The 20,502-nt window shown below is 50.7% G+C and overlaps 1 protein-coding gene and 1 non-coding gene across 15 annotated transcripts in view; one reads left to right on the top strand and one right to left on the bottom strand.

Annotated features, from left to right (window-relative positions):
• TACC2 (transforming acidic coiled-coil containing protein 2) overlaps positions 1-20,502 on the top strand; it is a 228,576-nt gene that overhangs the window by 123,519 nt on the left and 84,555 nt on the right. For all 14 annotated transcript variants that reach the window (XM_043475242.1, XM_043475253.1, XM_043475252.1 and 11 more), the window contains one exon: positions 5,992-6,126. In XM_043475242.1, the coding sequence (XP_043331177.1) occupies positions 5,992-6,126 (135 nt within the window). The remainder of the gene's footprint in view (positions 1-5,991; positions 6,127-20,502) is intronic.
• LOC122446893 lies at positions 4,571-4,674 on the bottom strand. The gene has a single exon (XR_006271049.1). It is a non-coding gene; the product is annotated as a U6 spliceosomal RNA (small nuclear RNA).

The following is a 20,502-nucleotide window of genomic DNA, read 5'->3' as shown; positions in this document are numbered from 1 at the left end:
TCTCGTCCAGCTGGGCCTCTCAGGAAAGATGCCTTGATCAATAGGCCATTTCTGTCTGCTAACAGTATGGTGAGTTTATTTGCCTTTTTTGGGGTTAACTCCTCTTTAAAAAAAAAAAAAAGGAGGCAGGGGCTTAAATTAAATCAGCGTTTCCTCCATCTACCAAAAACACAAAAACTTGACAAGAATTTGAATTCAGTTTCTTTGTTATTGCATAGGAAATATTGATTAACTCCTTAAATGGGAAAAGGGATTAGTGGACTTTTACAACCGGAAGGGCCTTCATAGTCCTATTCCTGCCCTGTTTTATAAGGACAGAGGTCGAGGGCAAGTTAATGTAAGCGCCTTGCAGGAGCTGGCTCAGAATGCCTTCTGGACCCCATCTCAGGGCACTGCCCTCCTCCATGCTGGGCTTGGCAGCTGTCCCGGAGTTCCCACTGAGGCTGGGAGTGGTACTGGACGTCGGAAAGGACTCGACTCCCTGGGGATGAGGTCTCTAAGACGAGTCACTGCTGCTCATGGGAGGCTTGAGTGGACAGGAGCTGGCAAGGGAATGCCAGCCTGGTTAACTGCTCCTCATCTCTGCTCCAGCAGCACGGCCCTTTGGCAGCTCAGGAGGCTTTTCGGGGGAAGGGGGGCTCCTATGGAAGCTTCCCCTTGGAAGCCAGAACCAGGGCTAGCTTCAAGGGCATGTGACTTGGGCAGTTGCCCGGGGCCCCGTGCTTGGTTCAACACTCTGCCATCACCCTCCTGAAAGTCTTACCCTTTTGGAATGCAGGGCCCTGCATTTTCACTTCGCTTTTATTTGCATTCCTGCAGCTTATGTTGCTGGTCCCACCTCAAGCTGGTTGCACTCTGGGATTCCAAGAAGAGAGGACAGTTGTCCTGCACTCGGTGGCCCACGTGTTTGGGAGGCCAGGGGCAGGAGGGAGAGAGCTGCTTGGTGTTTTGTCCTTGCTCCCTGCCTGGCTCTGTGCTGGGGGCTGGAGAGACCACCGTGGCCGAGACTCTATCAGAGAAGAGGATGAGTTAGTAGGAAACAGCAGGAGACACGGATGCCAGGCCCAGCCCAGCCCAGCAATGCAGGACGGGCATCATTACCCCTGCTGGGGGTTGGGAGCACTTCCTCGCTTATGGAGTCAGCTAGGAAGGGAGTTAGGAGGGCTTCCCAGGTGGCGCAAGTGGTAAAGAACCTGCCTGCCAATACAGGAGACACAGGAGATGCGAGTTCAATCCCTGGGTTGGGGAGATCCCCTGGAGAAGGGCATGGCAACCCACTCCAGTATTCTTGCCTGGAAAATCCTCTGGGCAGAGGAGACTGGTGGGCTACAGTCCATAGGGTCACAAAGTGCCAGACATGACTAAAGTCACAGTACAGGAGGGGATCTGAGAGAGGTAGGCGGGGATTCAGGGGCAAAGACACAGAGGCAAGAAGCTCCCAGGAGCCCCCAGACTGGCTTGGTGGGGCCAGGACAGTGGCAGGGTAAACCTGGGAGGGAACAGAGGCAGGTTGATGGAGCCCCAGCTTTTGAAGCCCAGGAATTTCACCTGCATTTTGTTAGGTGTAAGATAGTGGAAAGTGGGCGAGGGCTTCCGGCAAGGAAAGGACCTCATCAGGACTCTAGGTGGGGCATTCTGGTGTCTGGGGGAGATGGATGCAGGGGATGAAGAGCAGGATGTGCCGGAGCCCCCTCAGAGAGCCTGCTGGCCTGGACCAGCGGGACAAAGAGGGCAGATTCTGGAAGGAAAAGGGAGGTGACTCAGCACAAAGGGCGATGATGGGGGGGAGAGTCCAGGACAGCTTCAACTTCTGGTCCAGGGCCTGGATGGCTGGTGGGGCCACTTGCCAAGATGCGGAGAAATTGGGGGTGGGGGGAGGAGGGTTAGGAGGGAAGAGGAGGAGTTCTGTGGGGTCGGGAGGCATCAGTAGGTGCCCATGTGCCAGAGCTTCACTCGTGAGTCACTGAGCCCTTCCCTGTTGGGACCTGACCTCCCCGCCTCTGGGGTTGGGCCAAGGGCAGGCTGCAGACCAGGAGGGAGGGGTGCCCCCGTTCTTAAGAGAGCTGTTGACTCATTTGTTTGGTGCTTTTAGCTGATGGGAACAGGCGAATGCAGGATGGGTGTGGCCCTGGCGATCTGGTGCCACCGGAGTGAAGGGTGGAGGGGGCAGGCACCCTGGTCTCCAGGCCAGAGAACTGAGGGGACCCCAGGGCATTCTCAGGGGCAGGGACAGTCAGCCTCGGGGCATCCTCATCACAATGAGTTGGCCTTTGTGCTTCCTCTGCGGGCCTGGCCTTCTTCTGAGCGTGCAGAGCCTGTCCTCTGCCAGCATTTTCAAAAACGGAAACCTTTCCTTGCACTTTGATGGGAGTCGTAAACTGCAGAACCACAGACCGTGTCATCTGTCCTAAATTTGCATTAAATAAGACACTTCATGGCAAATAGAAGGAGAAAAAGTGGAAGCAGTGACAGGCTTTATATTGTTGGTCTCCAAGATCACTGTAGATGATGACTGCAGCCATGAAATTAAAAGATGTTTGCTCCTTGGAAGAAAAGCTATGACCAACCTAGACAGCATGTTAAAAAGCAGAGACATCGCTTTGCTGACAGAGGTCCGTCTAGTCAAAGCTATGATTTTTCCAGTAGTCATGTATGGATGGGAGAGTTGGGCCATAAAGAAGGCTTGAGTGCTGAAAAGCTGATGCTTTCAAATTGTGGTGCTGGAGAAGACTCTTGTCCCCTGGACTGCAAGGAGGTCAAAGCAATCAATCCTAAAGGAAATCAGCCCTGAATATTCATTGGAAGGACTGATGTTGAAGCTGAAGCTCCAATATTTTGGCCACCTGTTACAAAGAGACAACTCATTGGAAAAGACCCTGATACTGGGAAAGATTGAAGGCAAAAGGAGAAGGGGGTGGCAAAGGATGAGATGGTTGGATAGTATCACCAACTCAAGGGACATGAATCTGAGCAAATTTTCAGGAGATGGTGAAGGACAGGAAGCCTGGCGTGTTGCAGTCCATGCGGTCACAAAGAGTAGGACGCAACTTAAGCAACTGAACAACAGCAAAATAGGATCTTCAGGGGGTGTGCAGAGGAAGGGGCCCGGCCAGTGTAATTTCTTTAGAAAATACATTTTAGACTAGGAGTTTGGGTTTGTGAGTAGTCTGTTCACTGCTCATGAATAGGAATAAATGTTAGTTTCCAGATGGTGAAATGGCTTTCTTAAGGAGTTTAACAGCCCCCAGTGATTTGCATTATTCATTTGAGTCTTTTCTTTATGAAATACTTTCCCAGGTGGCCCTAGTGGTAAAGAATATGTCTGCCAATGCAGGAAATGCAAGAGACGCATGTTTGATCCCTGGGTTGAAAAGATCCCCTGGAAAAGGAAATGGCAACCCACTCCAATATTCTTTCCTAGGAAATCCCATGGACAGAGGAGCCTGGTGGACCACAGGCTGTGGGGTCACAAAGTGTCGGACGTGACTGAGCACGTACATTTACAAAATATTTCAGCCAGTGCCCATGTTGTTACAAACAGCGGTTTGAATGGCGGAGGCATTGTGTCATCTGTAACCCCACTCTGCACGTTTGCTGGTCCTGTCCATGAACTCATTATAATTTTTGTTCACGTGTGGATTGCCTTGCTGTGGACTTACCCGGGGTCATTACTCCCTGGTCTGTTTTGCTCCTTGTTTCCATGAGGCCCAGGGGCGAAGGTCTTGTGGGTTCTAGCTCTGCTCCTGCTCCCCAAAGCCTCTGTGGTCATAGCCCTTCGGGACCCCCCTCTGCCTGTCTGAGTGCCCACTGGGGGTGGCCCAGCTAGACGTTGGGCGCCTGGAATGACTCTTTGCAGATCCGGCCCCTATTCTCAGGGAATTCAGTCTCCCTCGTGGTCTTCAAGTCCCTGGTGATGCGTGTCACTGTGGAGGAGTTAGGGGCTTCCAGGTGTGTGCTGGGGAGTCCATTAGAAAGTGGACATGGAAGTGGCTCAGGATTCAGAGTCTGTGTTCACATCCTGGCTCTGCTTCCCACTCCATGACCTTGGGCAAGTGACCTCACTTCTCTGAACCTTAGGTTTTTTTAAAAACTTATTTATTTTTAATTGAAGGATAATTGCTTTACAATGTTGTGCTGGTTTCTGCCACGCATCAACATGAATCAGCCATAGGTATACATATGTCCCCTCCCTCCTGAACCTCCCTCCCACCTCCCACTCCATCCCACCCCTCTAGGTGGTCACAGAGCCCGGTTTGAGCTCCCTGTGTATGTGCATGCGTGCTCAATTGCTTCAGTGGTGTCTGCCTGTGTGTGCACGACCCTATGCACTGTAGCCCCCTAGGCTGCTCTGTCCATGGGCATTCTCCAGGCGAGAATACTGGAGTGGGTTGCCACGCCCTCCTCCAGGGGATCTTCCCAACCCAGGGATCGAACCCACGTCTCTTACGTCTCCTGCTTTGGCAGGTGGATTCTTTACCACTAATGCCACCTGGGACGCTCTTGAGGACCCTGAGTCATATAGCAAATTCCCACTGGCTATGTATTTGTTTCCATTCTAGTCTCTTCATTCAAAAATATCAAACGCCTCACAAGTTTGCGTGCCGTCCTTGCGCAGGGGTCCTGCTCATCCTCTCTGTATCATTTATGTGCTGCCAAAGCAAGCACTGAGCCTCAGCTTTGATCTCTGTCGAGTGAGGATGATGGCGTATGACTCAGAGGTCGTTGTAGGGGCTCCTGAGGTTACGTACGTAAAGCTCCCAACACAGGACCAGGCCCACAGGGTCAGGCACCTAGAACAGAGCCCCTCACGCCTGGGAATCCAGGATCAGGCATGCAGGACCGGGCATCAGCCGGGTTGAGTTGCTGCTGTTTTTGTAGCTGTTGATGAGTGAAGACAAGCCAGGACTCAGCATTGCTCGCCTGGGCAGGGGACGGGGCTCCACACCCGTCCTTCAGGCCAGGAAGCCACCTCGTAGGTGGACTCGGAGGAGGTGGAGATCAGCAGAACCTTAACACGGAAGGCTGAGCCTCCTACCTTCCTGCAGTGGGGGAGCTTCCTGCAGGAACTCACGCCCACAGGGAAGAAATGAGTGCCCGCCACGAGGCTGTGAAACTTGTAACCTCGGCTTCGACCTCTGGCTGGGCTTCAGGCTCTTGGTGCTGAGTCCCTTCTAATTCCAGCCCCACCCTGGACAGCCGAGTGGACAGCTGGAGAGGCTGGGAGGGCTGACCCTCCCTGGAAGTCTGTGGGCGGCATTGCTCATCTTGCTTTTGCCAGAGGGGAAAATGAAAACATCTTTTGAGCTCCAGGCCTGGTGCCTTTTGGTTCCAAGGGCGTGTTTGCAGGTGGCCGTCCTTCCTGCCTTCCCACCTGCTGGAGACCAGCCTGCACTCCCGGCGTTTCCCTGTGTGTCCAGCAGGGGGCACTCACCCATTGAACCAGGGACAAGGGCTCTGCTCTGAAAGGCCTTCACCGGCGAAAAGGCATCCCGAAAGGTCCCTGCTGCAGTTTCCTTGATTACCCCCATCAGCCGCTCCACCTTGACTTTTCTTAGCCTCCGATTTGGTGGTGGAAAATCCTGGGGAGTTTGCAAAATTGCATTTTAATGTTCAACTCATAGAGATTCATTGCCTATTAAAAAGCGATTAGAAATGATCCTATGAAACACACACACAGAACTCAAGACAGCTCAGAGTGTTCTGACACCCCAGCTGCTCCGTCAAAGAAACCCCAGGATCTGCTGCAGCCTCCATGGGGAGGGGGATTCACGGCCTGGCCTGGGGGCTGCTTCTCTGGAGGGTGCATCCCCCTCCACTGTGTCTGAGCAGAGGCCTGGGGAACCCTGTGGGGTGCCCCGGCCAGCAGTGTGCTGGGTCTTTAAATACCCCACGCCATGTGTGTGGGTGGGTTGGGAGGGGTGAGGGGGGCTGATGAATGTGCCATTAATGAGCCGAGTTCCACTGGGAATAATTCTCCCTTTGTGTCCCCAGCACCATCCCAGCTGCTGCCCGCGTGGATCTCACTGCCCCGGCCTCAGAATACGCATCTCTGCCTTCCGCCCCAGCTGGTGATGGAGTCGAAGCTTCCGTTCCCTCCTGCCAACGTCTGGCCAAGGACTTAAGCAGGTATTGTAGAGAACCCTCCCTCCTAGCCGCTGTCCCCAGAGAGGAGGGGCCTGGCCGTCTCTGCCCCATAAGCCCTGGGGGAGCTGCATTTAGGAGGGTGCCAAGAAGGCTTTGACAGTTTGTACCCATGATGCCATGTATGATCATTTGGCCTGTGGTTGATCTGAAGTTTACCCTTGGGAGCAAACTCTCCATGTAACTGTGGGGATGCCCTGTGTGAGCGTTGGTGTATTAGTCAGCGTATTCCAGAGAAACAGAACCAATCGGATATATATTCACATATCCAGGCATAACTTATTTTATTGTGCTTTGCAGATACTGAGTTTTTTACGGAGTGAAGGCTTGTGGCAACCCTGAGTTGAGAAGTCTGTTGGTGACATTTTTCCAACGGTGTTTTTTCACTTCACGTTTCTGTGCCGTGTCATACTTTCTCACTACTATATATGTGATGATGATCTGTGACTAGTGATCTTTTTAATATTTACCTATTTTATTTATTTATGTGGCTGCACTGGCTCTGAGTTGTGGCATGCGAGATCTTTAGTTGTGGTATGCAGACTTTTAGTTGTAGCATGTGGGGTCTGGTTCCCCAACCAGGAATGGAACCCAGGCCCCTTAGCCACTGGACCATCAGAGAAGTGATCAGTGAATTTTGATGTTACTGTTGCAAAAAGATGATGACTCACTGAAGTCTCAGTGATTAGCATTTTTCACTGATTAGCATTTTTTAGCAGTATTTTTTTAAATTAAGGTATATACATTGCTTTTTTTACACGTAGTACAGCACACTTACTAGTCTATAGTGCAGTATAAAAATAACTTTTTTGCACCGGGAAACCAAAGAATTCTTGTGACTCACTTTATTGTGATACTTGCTTTATTATGGTGGTCTGAAACCAAACCTGTAATACCTCTGAGGTCTGCCTCTTTAGCCTGGAATAGGAAATGGCAACCCACTCCAGTATTCTTGCTTGGAGAATCCCATGGACAGAGGAGCCTGGCAGGCCACAGTCCATGGGGTCACAAAAAGTCAGACACAACTGAGCGACTTAGCGTGCACTGCCTCTTTAGAGAGACATTTATTTTAAGGAATTGGCTCATACAAATGTGGACACTGGCAAATCCAAGATTTGCAATGCAGGCCAGCAGGCTGGAGACCTGAGGAAGAGCTGATGTTGTAACTGGAGTTTAAAGGCCATGTACTGGCAGACCTCCCTCTTGCTTGGTGGATCTCAGTCTTTCTGTCTTAAAGCCTTCAACTGATTGGGTGAGGTCCACCCACATTATGAAGGGTAATCTTTATTCAGAGTCTACTGGGTTAAATGCTACTTTCATTGGCAAAGTCCCTAATGCTCGAAAAGACTGACGGCAGAAGAAGAGGGCATCAGAGAATGAGATGGCTGAATGGCGTCACTGATGCAATGGACATGAACTTGGGCAAACTTCAGGAGATGGTGAGGGACAGGGAGGCCTGGTGTGCTGCAGTCCATGGGGTTGCACAGAGTCGAATAGGACTGGGTGACTGAACAATAATGACTCATCTAAAAAAATATCTTCACAGTGACATCTACAGTGCTGTTTGACTAAATATCTGAGTACGATGGCCAAGTTGCCGCTTAAAATTAACCCTCACAGCAAGTAGTGAGAAATCCTGTTTCTATGCAAAACAACTGATGCTGATTAGAAACTTTTCTGCTTAGCTACTGAGTCCTGTAAAGAATGTTCTTGGACAGCCTTTTCTTGTGTAGAGCTAAACACTGCTGGATGTGTTGAGAATGGGTAGCCTGTGACCTCAGAAAGTCTACTACTGGGGAGGCAGTAGGTAGGGATGGAGCTAGTCTGAGTCCCACTCATCTGGATGGTGCTTCTTGGAGTAGAAGCTCTTTCCCTCCCATCATCTCCTGAGATCTACCTGCCGCTCTGTTGGTCCGGAGACCCAGACGGATGGGTGGGATAATTCATCTGCAGTCCCTCAGCTCCTTAGTGGCAGAGCAGGAACCTCATCCTACCCCTCCTGGTTCCAGTAACTACTGGCCTCAGGCTGAGCGAGAAAGGTCTGGGAAGCCTGGCTTCTGGTGGTGAGATTGCATGAGCGTTCATTCGTGGGTGTTTGGGGAGACCCTCTTGGTTTGCCTTTGGACGTGGTAGGTGCTTGATAAAAATGTGTTTGAGAAAGAAGTAAGGTTCTTAAATAGTCTACCCTTTAGTTTCTTAAAAAGTAAACATACATCTACCATCCGATCTAGGAGAGCCACTTTCAGATGTTTATCCATGAAAAATGAAAATATGTGTCTACCTAAAAACTTGTATGTTTACAGCCCCTTTATTCATAATCACCCCCAAACTGAAACAACCCAAATGTCTACCAGCTGGTAAATGAATACACAAATTCTGGTCTATTTATCCTATAGATTGCCGCTCGGCAAGAAAAGAAACAAACCACTGATTCATGCAACAAAATAGATGAATCTTAACTATATTATGCTAAGTGGGAAAGGTCAGACTCAGAAAACTACATGTTATGTGAGTCCATTTATTTGATATTCTGGAAAAGGCGAAGCTGTAAGGAATGGACACCATGTCGATGGTTGCCAGGGCTGGTAGCTAGGTTCGGGATTTGACTACAGAAGGCCATGGGCGATCTTTAGGGGGTGATAGAAATGTTCCATGTTTTGATGGTTGTGGAGGTTACATGACTGTATATGTCAAAGTTCTTGGAACTCTACATCTGAAAAGGATGAATTTCACCGTCAATAAGTTATATCTCAATTAAAAAAAAAGTTATGACAGCCCATAACTGCCACTCAGGGTAGCCTCTAGCTTTAGGTTACAGCTTTTAAAAAAGTAAAATTTGAAACATTAAAAAAGGAAAAAGAACCAAGCTTATCCAAGGGCTGGAGTAAGTTTTTGACGAAATCACACACACACACAAAAACTGCACCAAAAACAACTATGTCATCCAGACTGTGCCGTAAGTACAGTCTGGTACCTAACCCATCTGCTCAGGGTCCCCTCCCTGAGGTCACCTGGGTTCCACATTTTAAACCTCGCACAGAAGGTACATCTGGTTCACCTCACCCCTGGGGTTTGTTCCTTGGAGCCAGTCTTCTTGGGATGCTTCTGAATCTCATTCACTCATGCATGTGAGGGTTCAGTAGTATGAACTTGGGGTTTTCTGGGCCATAGACAGGCCCTGCCCCTGTGGCTCTTACGGCTCGCTGGGGAAGATAGACAGGCCCTGCCCCTGTGGCTCTTACGGCTCGCTGGGGAAGACAGCTGAGCGAGCAGTCGCAAATGGGTCAGAAGAGGGGTGCCAGGTGGCAGAGGAACCTCTTTCCATCTGGGTAACCGGGGAAGGCTTCCCCAGGGGAGGTGACTTCCAAGCTGAGAGCTGAAGGCTGGGCAGACTTAACTATGCATGGGCAGGGGAAAGCGCAGCGTCTGCAGAAATCTCGAAGATAGAGACGAGAGCAAAGCTGAAGGGTCCTGTCGAAGCTGGGCCCGTGGAGGAGGTGGGGGTGGCCCAGGGCACAGAGGCAGGTGGTTGGCACACCGTGGCTCATGGGAAGGATTGGGGGGCTTTATCATTTTTCTTGGTGGAATTTTTTAAAAATATATTTCTTTTTAAAAAATTTTCTTTATTTAATATTTCTTTATTTTTGAGTGTGCTGGATCTTTTTTGCTGTGTGCAGGCTTTTCCAGTTGCAGGGAGTGGGGGCTTCTCCCTAGCTGTGGCACACAGGCTTAGCTGCCCCGTGGCACGTAGGATCTTCCTGGACCACGAACGGATTGAACCCGTGTCCCTTGCATCGGCGGGCAGGTCCTCAACCACTGGGCCACCAGGGAAGTCCTCATAGATTTCTTTTACGCATCGTTTTAGATTTACCGGAAAACTGAGATGATAGAATAAAGAATTCCCATTTACACAAGCATACTGTTTCCCCTAGTATTAACACCTTAACAATAGCATGGTACATTTGATACAATTCTTGAACCAATACTGACACATGATTATTAACTCAAGTCCAGAGTTTATTCCGATTTCCATATTTTTTTCCCCTAATGTCTTTTTTCTGTCCCAGGACCCCATCCAAGACATGACATGATATTTAGTCTCCATGTCTCCTTAGGTTCCTCTTGGCTGTGACAGTCTCTCAGACTTTCATGTTCGTGGTGACCTTGACAGTGTTGAGGCGGACGGGTCAGGTGTTTTTAGGATGTCCCATAGTTGAGATTTGTCTGACATTTTTCTCCTGATTAGAGTTTTGGGGTGTGGGGGGGAAGATCACAGAGGTTAAATGCCGTTTTCAGCACATCATGTCAAGGGTGCTTACTCAGCGTGGTTTATGTCTGTTCGCGGTGACCTTGACTGTTCGACTGGGGTCGTGTTTGCCAGAGTTCTCCACTCTCAGGCTTCTCTTTCCCCCTTTTCCATATTGTCCTCTCTGGAAGGAAGTCCCTGTGGGCACAGCTCAAGACTGGAGCATTGTGCCCCTTCTTTTACGGGGGTTATCTATGCAAAATTTTTTGGAAATTTATATGGGAGATTCGTCTCTTCTCCCTCGTTTATTCATGTATTCAGTCATTTATTTATATCACTCTGGACTCAAGGGTATCTATTTTATGAGTTATACAGTATAATACTACTTTATTTGGTTACTCAGATTGTTGTTCCAACTTTGACCACTGAACCGTTGGCGCTTAGGGCTTTATTTTAAGAAGGCCCAGAAGCCCCAAGGCAGGCAGAGATTTGAGCAGATTTGCATTTTTGAAGGATCTCTCCAGCTGCTTGGCAGGGCAGGAGTGGTTTCAGGGCGAACCAGGGCCCCCAGGAGTGGACGGGACCAGGGGCAGCTGTGGTCCCATCGCCCTAAGTACATCTCAACTGTGCCTTCAGCTTTGCCAGCTCCACCCTCCACCCTTTCCATGGCTGCTTTTCACAAAAGCACGCTGGCCTGGATCCAGGGATCCACATAAATCCTGTCTTTTTGCCTTTGCCAGGTCCTTGGAAGTTTTCAAAGCAAGTTTCAAAAATGCACAGATGAAAATTTCATTTCACTGAGATGGAGGTTGTCATGCAGGTCTGGGTTAGAGTCTGAGGTCCCCGCTGGTCTCATGATTCAGAGCTACATCCTTCATCAGTATGATTTTGAGGTTTACCTGGTGGCTCAGTGGGTAGAGAATCTGCCTTCAATGCAGGACATCTGGGTTCGATTCCTGGGTCGGGAAGATCCCCTAGAAGAGGAAATGGCAACCTACTCCAGTATTCTTGCCCAGAAAATTCCGTGGACAGAGGAGCCTGGCAGGCCATAGCCCACGGGGGTCACAGAGAGTTGGAGATGACTGAGCAACTAAACCACCACCAGTGCCCGTTTCCAGCCAGGCCTCTCTCGCTGGAGCTGGCACACGCTCTTTTCATGTTTTCTTCATGCTCAGGCAACTGCAGTGGCTTTGTCTTCCCCTCTTTGGGCTTTGAGGGGACCAGGAGGGCAGTGAGACCTGGCGTCTTAACAAAGAAAGCCGAGGCCACGTCTGATTACAGAATCGACAGATGTTCTGTTCCTGCAAGCACGCCGGGTGACTTCCTGCAGCCTCCTCCTGCTTCTGATGGCTGCTGTGGAAATGATGACATAAACCCACATTTCCAGTACAAATGGCTTTTCTCCGGGGTTTTCCCACCCCACCCCTCCCCCATGCCCATTGCTAATCATTAGGCTGCAAGCCTCAGGGAGAACAGATGTGACTTTGACAGAGTCCAAGGGAAGGGAGGAGGAAAGAGAGCTTCAATTTCTCTGCTTCCCAACCCTGCCCGAAGCAAAGAGCGCGTCCTGGGAGGGTCACTGTCCACCAAGGTGGCAGCGCTCCGACCGGCCTTCCTTGCTCCGCAGCACGGCCCGTCCATGGCCTTTGTGCTCAGCAGACACGCTGACCTACTAAAGCTGTTTGGAAGGCGTTATGCAGCGATTAATTGAGTTTTGAGAGGCTGAAGCCAGGCACAGAGTCTGAAGATAAAGCATTTCCAGGAATGCAGGTCCAAAGCCCTCACTCTTGCCAAGGCAGCCACCACTGACCGCGGGTTTTGGGACCTCGGGGGGCTTGTGGCAAAGAGCCTGCTGTGTTGATGCGTGGGCCAGGCAGACGTGAACCTGAGTACACATCAGAGCTGACCTCCCTCTCTGCCTGCCAGGGACAGTTGTCCTTAAGGAAACAGTAACTTGGAAGCCTGGCCAACGGCTGCCTGGACGGCCCAGAAGGAATGAGACGGGGGGAGGCAGCTGAGCTTCTTTCAAGGAGAAAGCTGGTTCCATGTTGATGCAAGAAGGCCAGGGAACAACATCCCTGAAAAATGCCACCCTGAATGCAGCCAGGGGTTTGGGGACAGGCGGGAGGTCTGGGCTCACCAGGGTGTGTGGTGAGATGTCCCCACCCCCTGCCTGCCATCAGCAGCCCCCAAGAGCTCTTGGCTCTCTGTCAATCCTTCTCCTGGATTTGAGAGCTTTGCCCAGCAGGAGAGGGAGCAGAAAGCCCTGCTCCCTGGCCCCACCTAGGGTGGTCCCCTCCTCCTGCCAGGTCTGAGGAGTGAACCCCTTGAGAAATACTGCACATCCTTGCATGCAGAGCCAGTTCATTTGTCCACTCACAGCTCAGAGGTTAGGTGGTGGTGGTGGTTTAGTTGCTGAGTGGTGTCCAACTCTTGTGATTCCATGGACTGTAATCCACCAGGCTCCTCTGTCCATGGGATTTCCCAGCCAAGAATACTGGAGTGGGTTGCCGTGTCCTCCTCCAGGGGATCTTCCCGACCCAGAGATCGAACCCACGTCTCCTGCATTTGCAGGCAGATTCTTCAGCGCAGAGCCACCAGGGAAGCTGGTCAGGACGATTCTTGGGTTTGCTGATGACGAGTCACTGCACCAAGCAGAGTGGGGTCTGATCCGGCCTCATCGTCCATTTCAGCCACTCCTGCCTGACAGACCCGCTTCTTGCAGGGCAGCCTGGGCGTGGCTATGTTGCCAAGCAGACCCCATCCTGGTGGGACCAGCAGAGGCTGTCTGACCTGGGCCTCCCTGGCTTTTGGTCAGTCTCGTGAACAGGCCCCCGTGTTTGTGAGCTGCTCGGCTTCCCAGTGTTTGCAGCAGGCGTGTCCGGGAGCCCAGGGAGGGAGGGAGGCTGGTACCCCCTCTCCAAACGCAGTGCAACAGGTGAATTCCCCAGTCTGGGCGGCGCCCGCATGGAATGGGCAGGCCCTATGCTCCAGCCCTCAAATTCTTCTTCCCATTTCTGGGGGGAGACGGACAGCGGGCCACCAAGCAGCGCTTCCCTGACCCTGCTTATTGAAGCAGAGCTGGGAGACCCCCGCTCTGAGCTGAAGTCCCAGGACCCTCTCCAAAGCCTGGAAGGGAGTCTGACCTGATCTGGGGCTCAGTGAGGAGCAGGGGGAGGCCTTGGAAGTTTGAGGAGCCAGTGAGGGCCGGGCAGGCCCTCTGGTGTGGTGGGAGGGGTCAGGGCAGCAAGAAGCCTGCAAGCTCACTCCCCACTCCCAGTGGTGTCCCTGACCCTGTGTTAAGTTGGCTACCGCTTTATAATTGTAGATTTTGCATTTCAAGGGGCTGCTTTCAAAAAAAAAAAAAAGGGCTGCTTTCCTTCCAAACCAAGGGTATGCTTTTGAGCCCTCAGACCCAGCAGGAGGTCCAAGGGGGGGGGTTGCCAGGAGCAGGTGGAGAAGTAGACCCCCAAATCGAAGGAGGAGCCGGGACAGAGACAGGAGCCCCGGGAGGTAGGGTGGGAGAGGGGCTCCTTGTCAGGACATGCTCAGCTCAGGGCCCCCCATCTCCAGTTGTTGGGGCCTTTGTTGGTGAGTCCGTTTCTGTTATACTTTGACTCAGGAGATGACGTCACAGGCCCGATTCTCTCAGCGGCAGGACAGGCTGAGTGCTCTGAGACTCAGCGATCCTGTAGTGTGTCTTCTGCTTGGTTTCTATCCGTCTGTCCATCTGGCCATCCCCCTATCCAGTCCTCCACTCATTCGTGTCCATCCACCCACTCAGCACACACATCCTGGGTGGATTCTGTGTCATATCCGTGTGTGACTCGGCGCAGGGGAGGGTGCATAAAGTTGGAGAGATGGGCTCCTGGCCCATCTGTGAGCTTAGTGACCTTGGACAAGTTACCCGACCACTCTGAGCCTTTGTTGACCCATCTGTGAAATCAGTCTGGGTCGTACCCGCCTCTTGGAGGTAACTGTGAGGAGTAAATGAGGTCAGTGAAAAGTGTCGCCTGGTGCTCCACAGGTGAAAAGTGGAAGTCACTCAGTCGTGTCCAACTCTTTGGGACTCCATGGACTATACACAGTCTGTGGAATTCTCCAAGCCAGAATACTGGAGTGGGTAGCCTTTCCCTTCTCCAGGGGATCTTCCCAACCCAGGTCTCCCGCATTGCAGGCAGATTCTTTACCAGCTGAGCCATGAGGGAAGCCCAGTAATACTGGAGTGGGTAGCCTATCCCTTCTCCAGTGGATCTTCCCGACCAAGAATCGAACCTGCGTCTCCTGCATTGCAGGCGGATTCTTTACCAACTGATCTGTCGTTTAATCAATATCAACTGCCCTAATTCCCAGGGGTGCTGGGAGAACGGGGGCAGGCAGAGAAGGCTGTTGTGTAGACAGACACAGTGTGATCAGCATGTGGGCTCTCCAGCAGAGTTGAGAACAGAGGACCCAACAGAGTGGGCTGGAAGGCACCTCAGGAAGTGGGAACCACACATGCAAGGCCTGGTGGGAGGCTCAGCAGTTTCCAGCAGCAGGTCGGGAGAAGCCTAGCGAGACCAGGAGGAGGATGTGGCAGGGATTTTCAGATCTGCAGCCAGGCTGGGAAGTTCCACGAAGTGAAAGGATTGTCTCTTCTTTTTAAGCAAGGGAGAGTCAGGACTGGATTTAGTCTGGGGAACTGTCTCTGGAGGCCAAGGGGCAGGTGGATGGCGAGGAGAGGCTGGAAGTCTCTGGACCACTGGAGTTCTTACCATGGTCCAAAGGGAGGCGATGGTGGCCTAAACTTGGGCAGTGGTCGTGGGAACGGGGAGGATAGGAGTCGGTCTTTCGGGCTTGCACTCGTTCATTCTGCTGTGGGCTGGCCTGAAGCCGGGGGCTGGGGATACAGTGGTGCCCCCAAAGACACAGGCACATTCTTCGGAATGGGACCCCGCAGGAATGGCCGCTCCCGACTGGGCTGTGATTCTGGGCGGGGGCTCCTGGACGAGTCTCCCGGTCACCAAGGCCCTCTGCCAGCATTTCCTCCCCATCCTGCCCGGGCTGGGCTCAGGGTGGAAGGGGTGCAGTGCCCACATGGTTCCACCCAGCACACAGCCCCTGGTGTTTTCTCCTGGCTCCTTGGGGGTGACTTGCCCACCCTGTACCCTACCTCAGCAGCCTTGATCTTGACTTTGTCTAAAACCATCTCACTGAGCACCATCATCCCCTGGCGGCTTCGCGAAACCACAGGGTCTAAGGCCTTTCTCAGGTTTCCATAACACGGCTCCCCATTTTTATTGTCCCCATTGTACAGATGGGAAAGCTGAGGCTCAGTGAGGTCAGGGCCTTGCCTAAGGTCACAAGCTCCTAGTGAAAAACTGCAGTGGGAGGCATTTGGGTTGGGTCATCTCTGGGACTCCTGCAGTAAGCCTGCCAGCTTCTGACTCCTGAAGGAGGCGTTCTGGGCTGGGTGTCCCAGAGATGCTGTTAAAACCTTTAAAAGTCAGTGAAGCAGGGACACTGAGTCCTCCACTGGACACAGTGACTCTTGCTTTTTCACAAAACAGCCGCAGCAGCAGGTAATGTGGATGGAGCACTTGCCGTATGCCTGGCGCAGCCGTACTAGGAACTTTTCACATATCATCTCATTTAACTCTTACACTGTCCATGTTGGTGGGGAGGTACGAGGATTATTATTTCCATTGCACAGATGAGAAAACAGGAACAGGAGGGTCAAGTAACTTCTTTGGGTCAGTTTAAGGATTCAGATGAGTGAAAACATTCCCCACTCACCTTTTTGATTTAGGTGTCTGGGGAAGAGTTTAAGTCAGACCTCATTCCTGGGCACCCAGCCTAGCCGTCTCTCCCAGCATCACACAGACAGAAATCAGGACTTGCCATCGAGGAGGGTGACGAGGTTGGTGGCGGGGCTGGCACTTGCATGGGATACCAGTGAGAAGACGTCGTCCTCGGCGTCACTCCGCTGATCCTCCTTCAGCTCTGGCCTCGCTGGGAGAGGACTTTGGTTTCTGCCTCTCTCCTCTGTGTCTCTTAAGTACAGATCTGTCCACCCATCTGTCCATCCGTAGCTGTTGAAGGTCTCCGAGTGCCGGCACTGGGCATTCTGTGGGGCACATGGGAGGCGTGGCCTCAGCCCTCCAGGAGCGGACCTGGCCCAGACCTCTGCTTTGTAAGGAGAAGCTGGGTGCTGGGGGTGCCTGGGGACGGCGGCACCCCCTGGTTTGTAAGGGTCAGAGCAGGCCCTTCTGGAGAGCGAAGCTGACCTTCCAGAAACCAGGAAGCCACACCCCTTTGGTACTCCTGATGCTGGGGGACTAGAGGCATGTTCCCAGGATGGACAGTCACTGCCCCACGGAAATGTTCACGTGAAGTGGGACCCCTTCATCTTTGTCTGGATTAATGGCTTAAAGAGATGCAAAAAAAAAAAATTGAATATACCATGCACTTACTCTGCACTGAACTTTTTATAAGTCATCAGCCTCTGAAAGCTGTCAGGAGACCTAGAAATGTCTCTCACACGTTTTCTTAAGGTCAACGGGATGAGGCAGAATTGGGTCAGTCTGTTGTCATAGAAAGACTGTCTTCCCATAGAGAGATCAATTCTTAAAAATCTGAGTATTGGGGAAAAATAATCCCTTCTCCTCAGGCACGGGTAAAAACTAATTACATCCAGTGACAGACGGGCAAGTGCCTTGGGAATTACAGACAGGGCATGTGGGGTGGTTGTGAAAAGCAGGACGCATTTTTAGGGTTTGGTAGCACATGGGTGGACACACACAGGCCTGCACACGCCCACAGGCCTGCACACACACACAGGCCTGCACACGGACACACACGCACACACACATTCACCCCCTCTGCTCTCAGATGCCATGCGAATTATCTCTCAGAAGATGCTCACGGCTGCTATTTCTGGCCCAGCCATTCTGCATCTCTCTTCTATCCCAGAGCCTTGAGTCAGCAGTTCTGGGCCTCGGTGCTCGGTCTCCACTGCTCCGCTCACAAGTAGGGCAGCCCCGTGTCAGGCTGTGTCAAGGCGCTCGTCGGGCGTGGGAAGGAAGTCAGTGATTCCAGAGTAGCTGACAGCCCACCCGCCTTCCTGAAGGGGCCGCTGCTGCAGGGCAGGGGTCGTCCCAGGGGCCCCGCGAGGCAAGGGCCACAGAGTCTAGCACTCCGGCCCGTGCCGTTTCTCCAGCCTGGCTTCGGAAAGCAGCTTTGCTGTCCATTTTGGTAGCGGGGGAGGTTCCATCTCTGTTTACCCCTGGATGTTCTCCTTAAAGGGCCTCTTATTCCTGGTACACAGTAGCCTCTAAAACCAGTAAGCTTAAGCTCTAGAGGAACTCTGTGGATTAACACATCAACAGTCCAATCAAGTACAATATTTAAGCTCTTCTAACAAGGACTGAAATGTTTTTACAGTGCTTTTGGAATATTTGGTTCTTCTTGGAAATAGTTCTCTGGGAAGAAAGAGGGATTTCACTGGTTATGTTTTTGACCCCAGACATCCAGGTTGGTTTTCTATTCCCAGGTTTGAATGAAACTCCACTATTTCTGAGTAGAAGCTTGGACTCCGGAGGTTGGAGTTTTATTTGGCCAAATGTCTACCTGTGTGGTTTTGCCTATGATCTTAAACTCTGTTGATAAAAGTAGCTACAGGAAGGAGTCCAGATTATCTAAAGAAAATTGTTCCCCAAGAAAGGCCACTTAACATGAATCCACTTACTGAATCTAAGTTTTAAGGTGATTGTGTGGAAAATGTTTGATTGGGACTTGATGTTGAAAAAAGAAGTGAAAAAATTATGAAAATGATTTATATTTAACAGAATGTGGACTTTAATGATAACCACATGTTAATGCTTAGCATGAACAAAGGATTTTGGCCATATTTTTCTGGCAGATTTTCAGACTCACATATTCTTCACACTTGACTCCTGCATCTCAAGAACAGAGTCACTGGTAACATAAATGCTTCAGTTTTAACATAAATGTTTCATTTAATACACATGGTTGAGCAGTTTTCTGAAGGGCTCGCTCTGTCCCTGGACGTCCTCTCTTGGAAGTTACCTTCTTCCTCATCGTTGAGAGTTTCTCCTCTTGGGTTGTTCACAGATCGCCGTTTCTCAGCGGCTCTGGGCGGCTTTTGAGCACTTCCTCGGGATCAGATTCGTCCCCTTAATGGTGTCCTGCAGCTTCTGCTAGGTTTGCAGTTTTCTTTGCAGTTGGTGGTGGTGTGTGTTTCCCCACAGTCAACAAGAGACAACTGGCAAGGACTTGTGACGCCAGGAGGAAGTGAGGGACAGCTGAGTCCAGAAGTGGTTGCTTTGTTGATGAACATCTTCCGAGGCTGACCTTGGCTTCCTCTATGTAACTTTTGCCTTATGTAACTATAGAAACATTTGAGTCTTTTCAGGAGCATAGATGGTGGGGGGGGGGTACCCTCTCTGTAGGATGGGCCAACAAGAAATATATCCTCAGGGAACTTCATTTATTTTTTTCAACATTGTTTTTGATGTGGACCATATGTAAAGTTTTATTGAATTTGTTACCATATTGTTTCTGTTTCATATTTTGGTTTTTTGGTCATGAGGCATGTGGGAATCTTAGCTCCCCAAGGGTTTGTTCAGGGATCAAAACCTCACCCCCCTGCACTGGAGGGCAAAGTCTTAACCACTGGACCACCAGGGAAGTCCCTATCCTTCCCAGAACTTCTGATTTTATTAATCGCTGGAGGAGCTGGGTAGCTGCTGATGTGCTTGCTGAAGTAGCCACATGAAACTGAAGATCCTGTTGGTGGAAGGAGATTGTTGAAGGGATTGTCTACTGTATACACCGTCTCCTGATGGAGAACCCATAGGAATGAACATATTGAGAATGGCAGTCATGCAAAAAGCTGTTTATCCATGGAATGGCAGTTAAAAAAAATCTGCTGGGTTTTATGAATCGTGTAACTGAAAATGACTATTTCCCTTTTTGCCTTGCTGCTGTTGTTCAGTCGCTCCATCACATCTGACTCTTTGAGACCCCATGGACCAGCACACCAGGCTTCCCTGTCCATCATCATCTCCCAGAGTTTGCCCAAACTCATGTCCACTGAGTCGGTGATGCCATCCAACCATCTCATCCTCTGTCATCCCCTTCTCCTCCTGCCTTCGATCTTTCCCAGCATCAGGGTCCTTTCCAATGAGTCAGTTGTTCACATCAGGTGGCCAAAGTATTGGAGCTTCAGCTTCAGCATCAGTCCTTCCAATAAATATTCAGTCTTGATTTCCTTTTTGCTTTGGCTGCTGGGGAAGTTAGATCCAGGCCTGCAGCTGACTCCAGCCAGGGCTCAGGTAAGCTTTCAGGATAAGCTCACTCTCTCTGGCTTTTATCTAACTTTTCTTTCTAGATTCTTTTGCTGTCTTGAGTTGCAAGCTTGAGTCATTTCTTGAAATGAGGTAGGATATATTTTCTAAAATGTTATCTCAAGAGTATCTTCTACCCTTTTCATCTCAAAAGAGCTAAATTTATTTGGTAAAGAAAGAAGGATTTTAAGGCTTTCATTTAATCTTTTGGGATGTGGTGTTTGTGTTACTGATTTCTTTTTCATATGTGATGAGACTTCTTAACACAGTGCTGTCCTAACTTTTGCATAGCCCTGGGTTTTAGTGTTGGCCTGCTTTCCTTCCTTCTTGTAGGAATCAAAGATGTAAAATGTATCCTGAATTCTTAATTTTAAAATAAAAATGAGTCTTGGGACTTCCCTGGTGGTCCAGTGGTTAAGACTCCACCTTCCTAATGCAGGGGTCTGGGGTTTGATCCCTGGTCAGGGAACTAGATCTCACATGCTGCAGCTAAAGAGCCTGCATTCAGCTGTGAGGATCCCTCATGCCACAACTAAGACCCAGTGCAGCCAGAAAAAAAAAGACGAGTCGTATCTTTCTTTACTGATTCCTTTTCTAGCACATTCTGGGTTGCCTTCCTGGACCTAATAGCAAAATCCTCAGCCTTTACCTTGTATCATGTTGTTCAGTTGCTGAGTCACGTCTGACTCTTTGGGACTCCATGGACTGACTACAGCATGCCAGGCTTCCCTGTCCTTCACTGTCTCCCGGAGTTTTGCTCAAACTCAT

The sequence above is a fragment of the Cervus canadensis genome, chromosome 8, assembly GCF_019320065.1.
Source record: "Cervus canadensis isolate Bull #8, Minnesota chromosome 8, ASM1932006v1, whole genome shotgun sequence".
In the NCBI taxonomy this organism is placed as follows: domain Eukaryota; kingdom Metazoa; phylum Chordata; class Mammalia; order Artiodactyla; family Cervidae; genus Cervus; species Cervus canadensis.
This window is presented reverse-complemented; position numbering and strand designations above follow the sequence as displayed.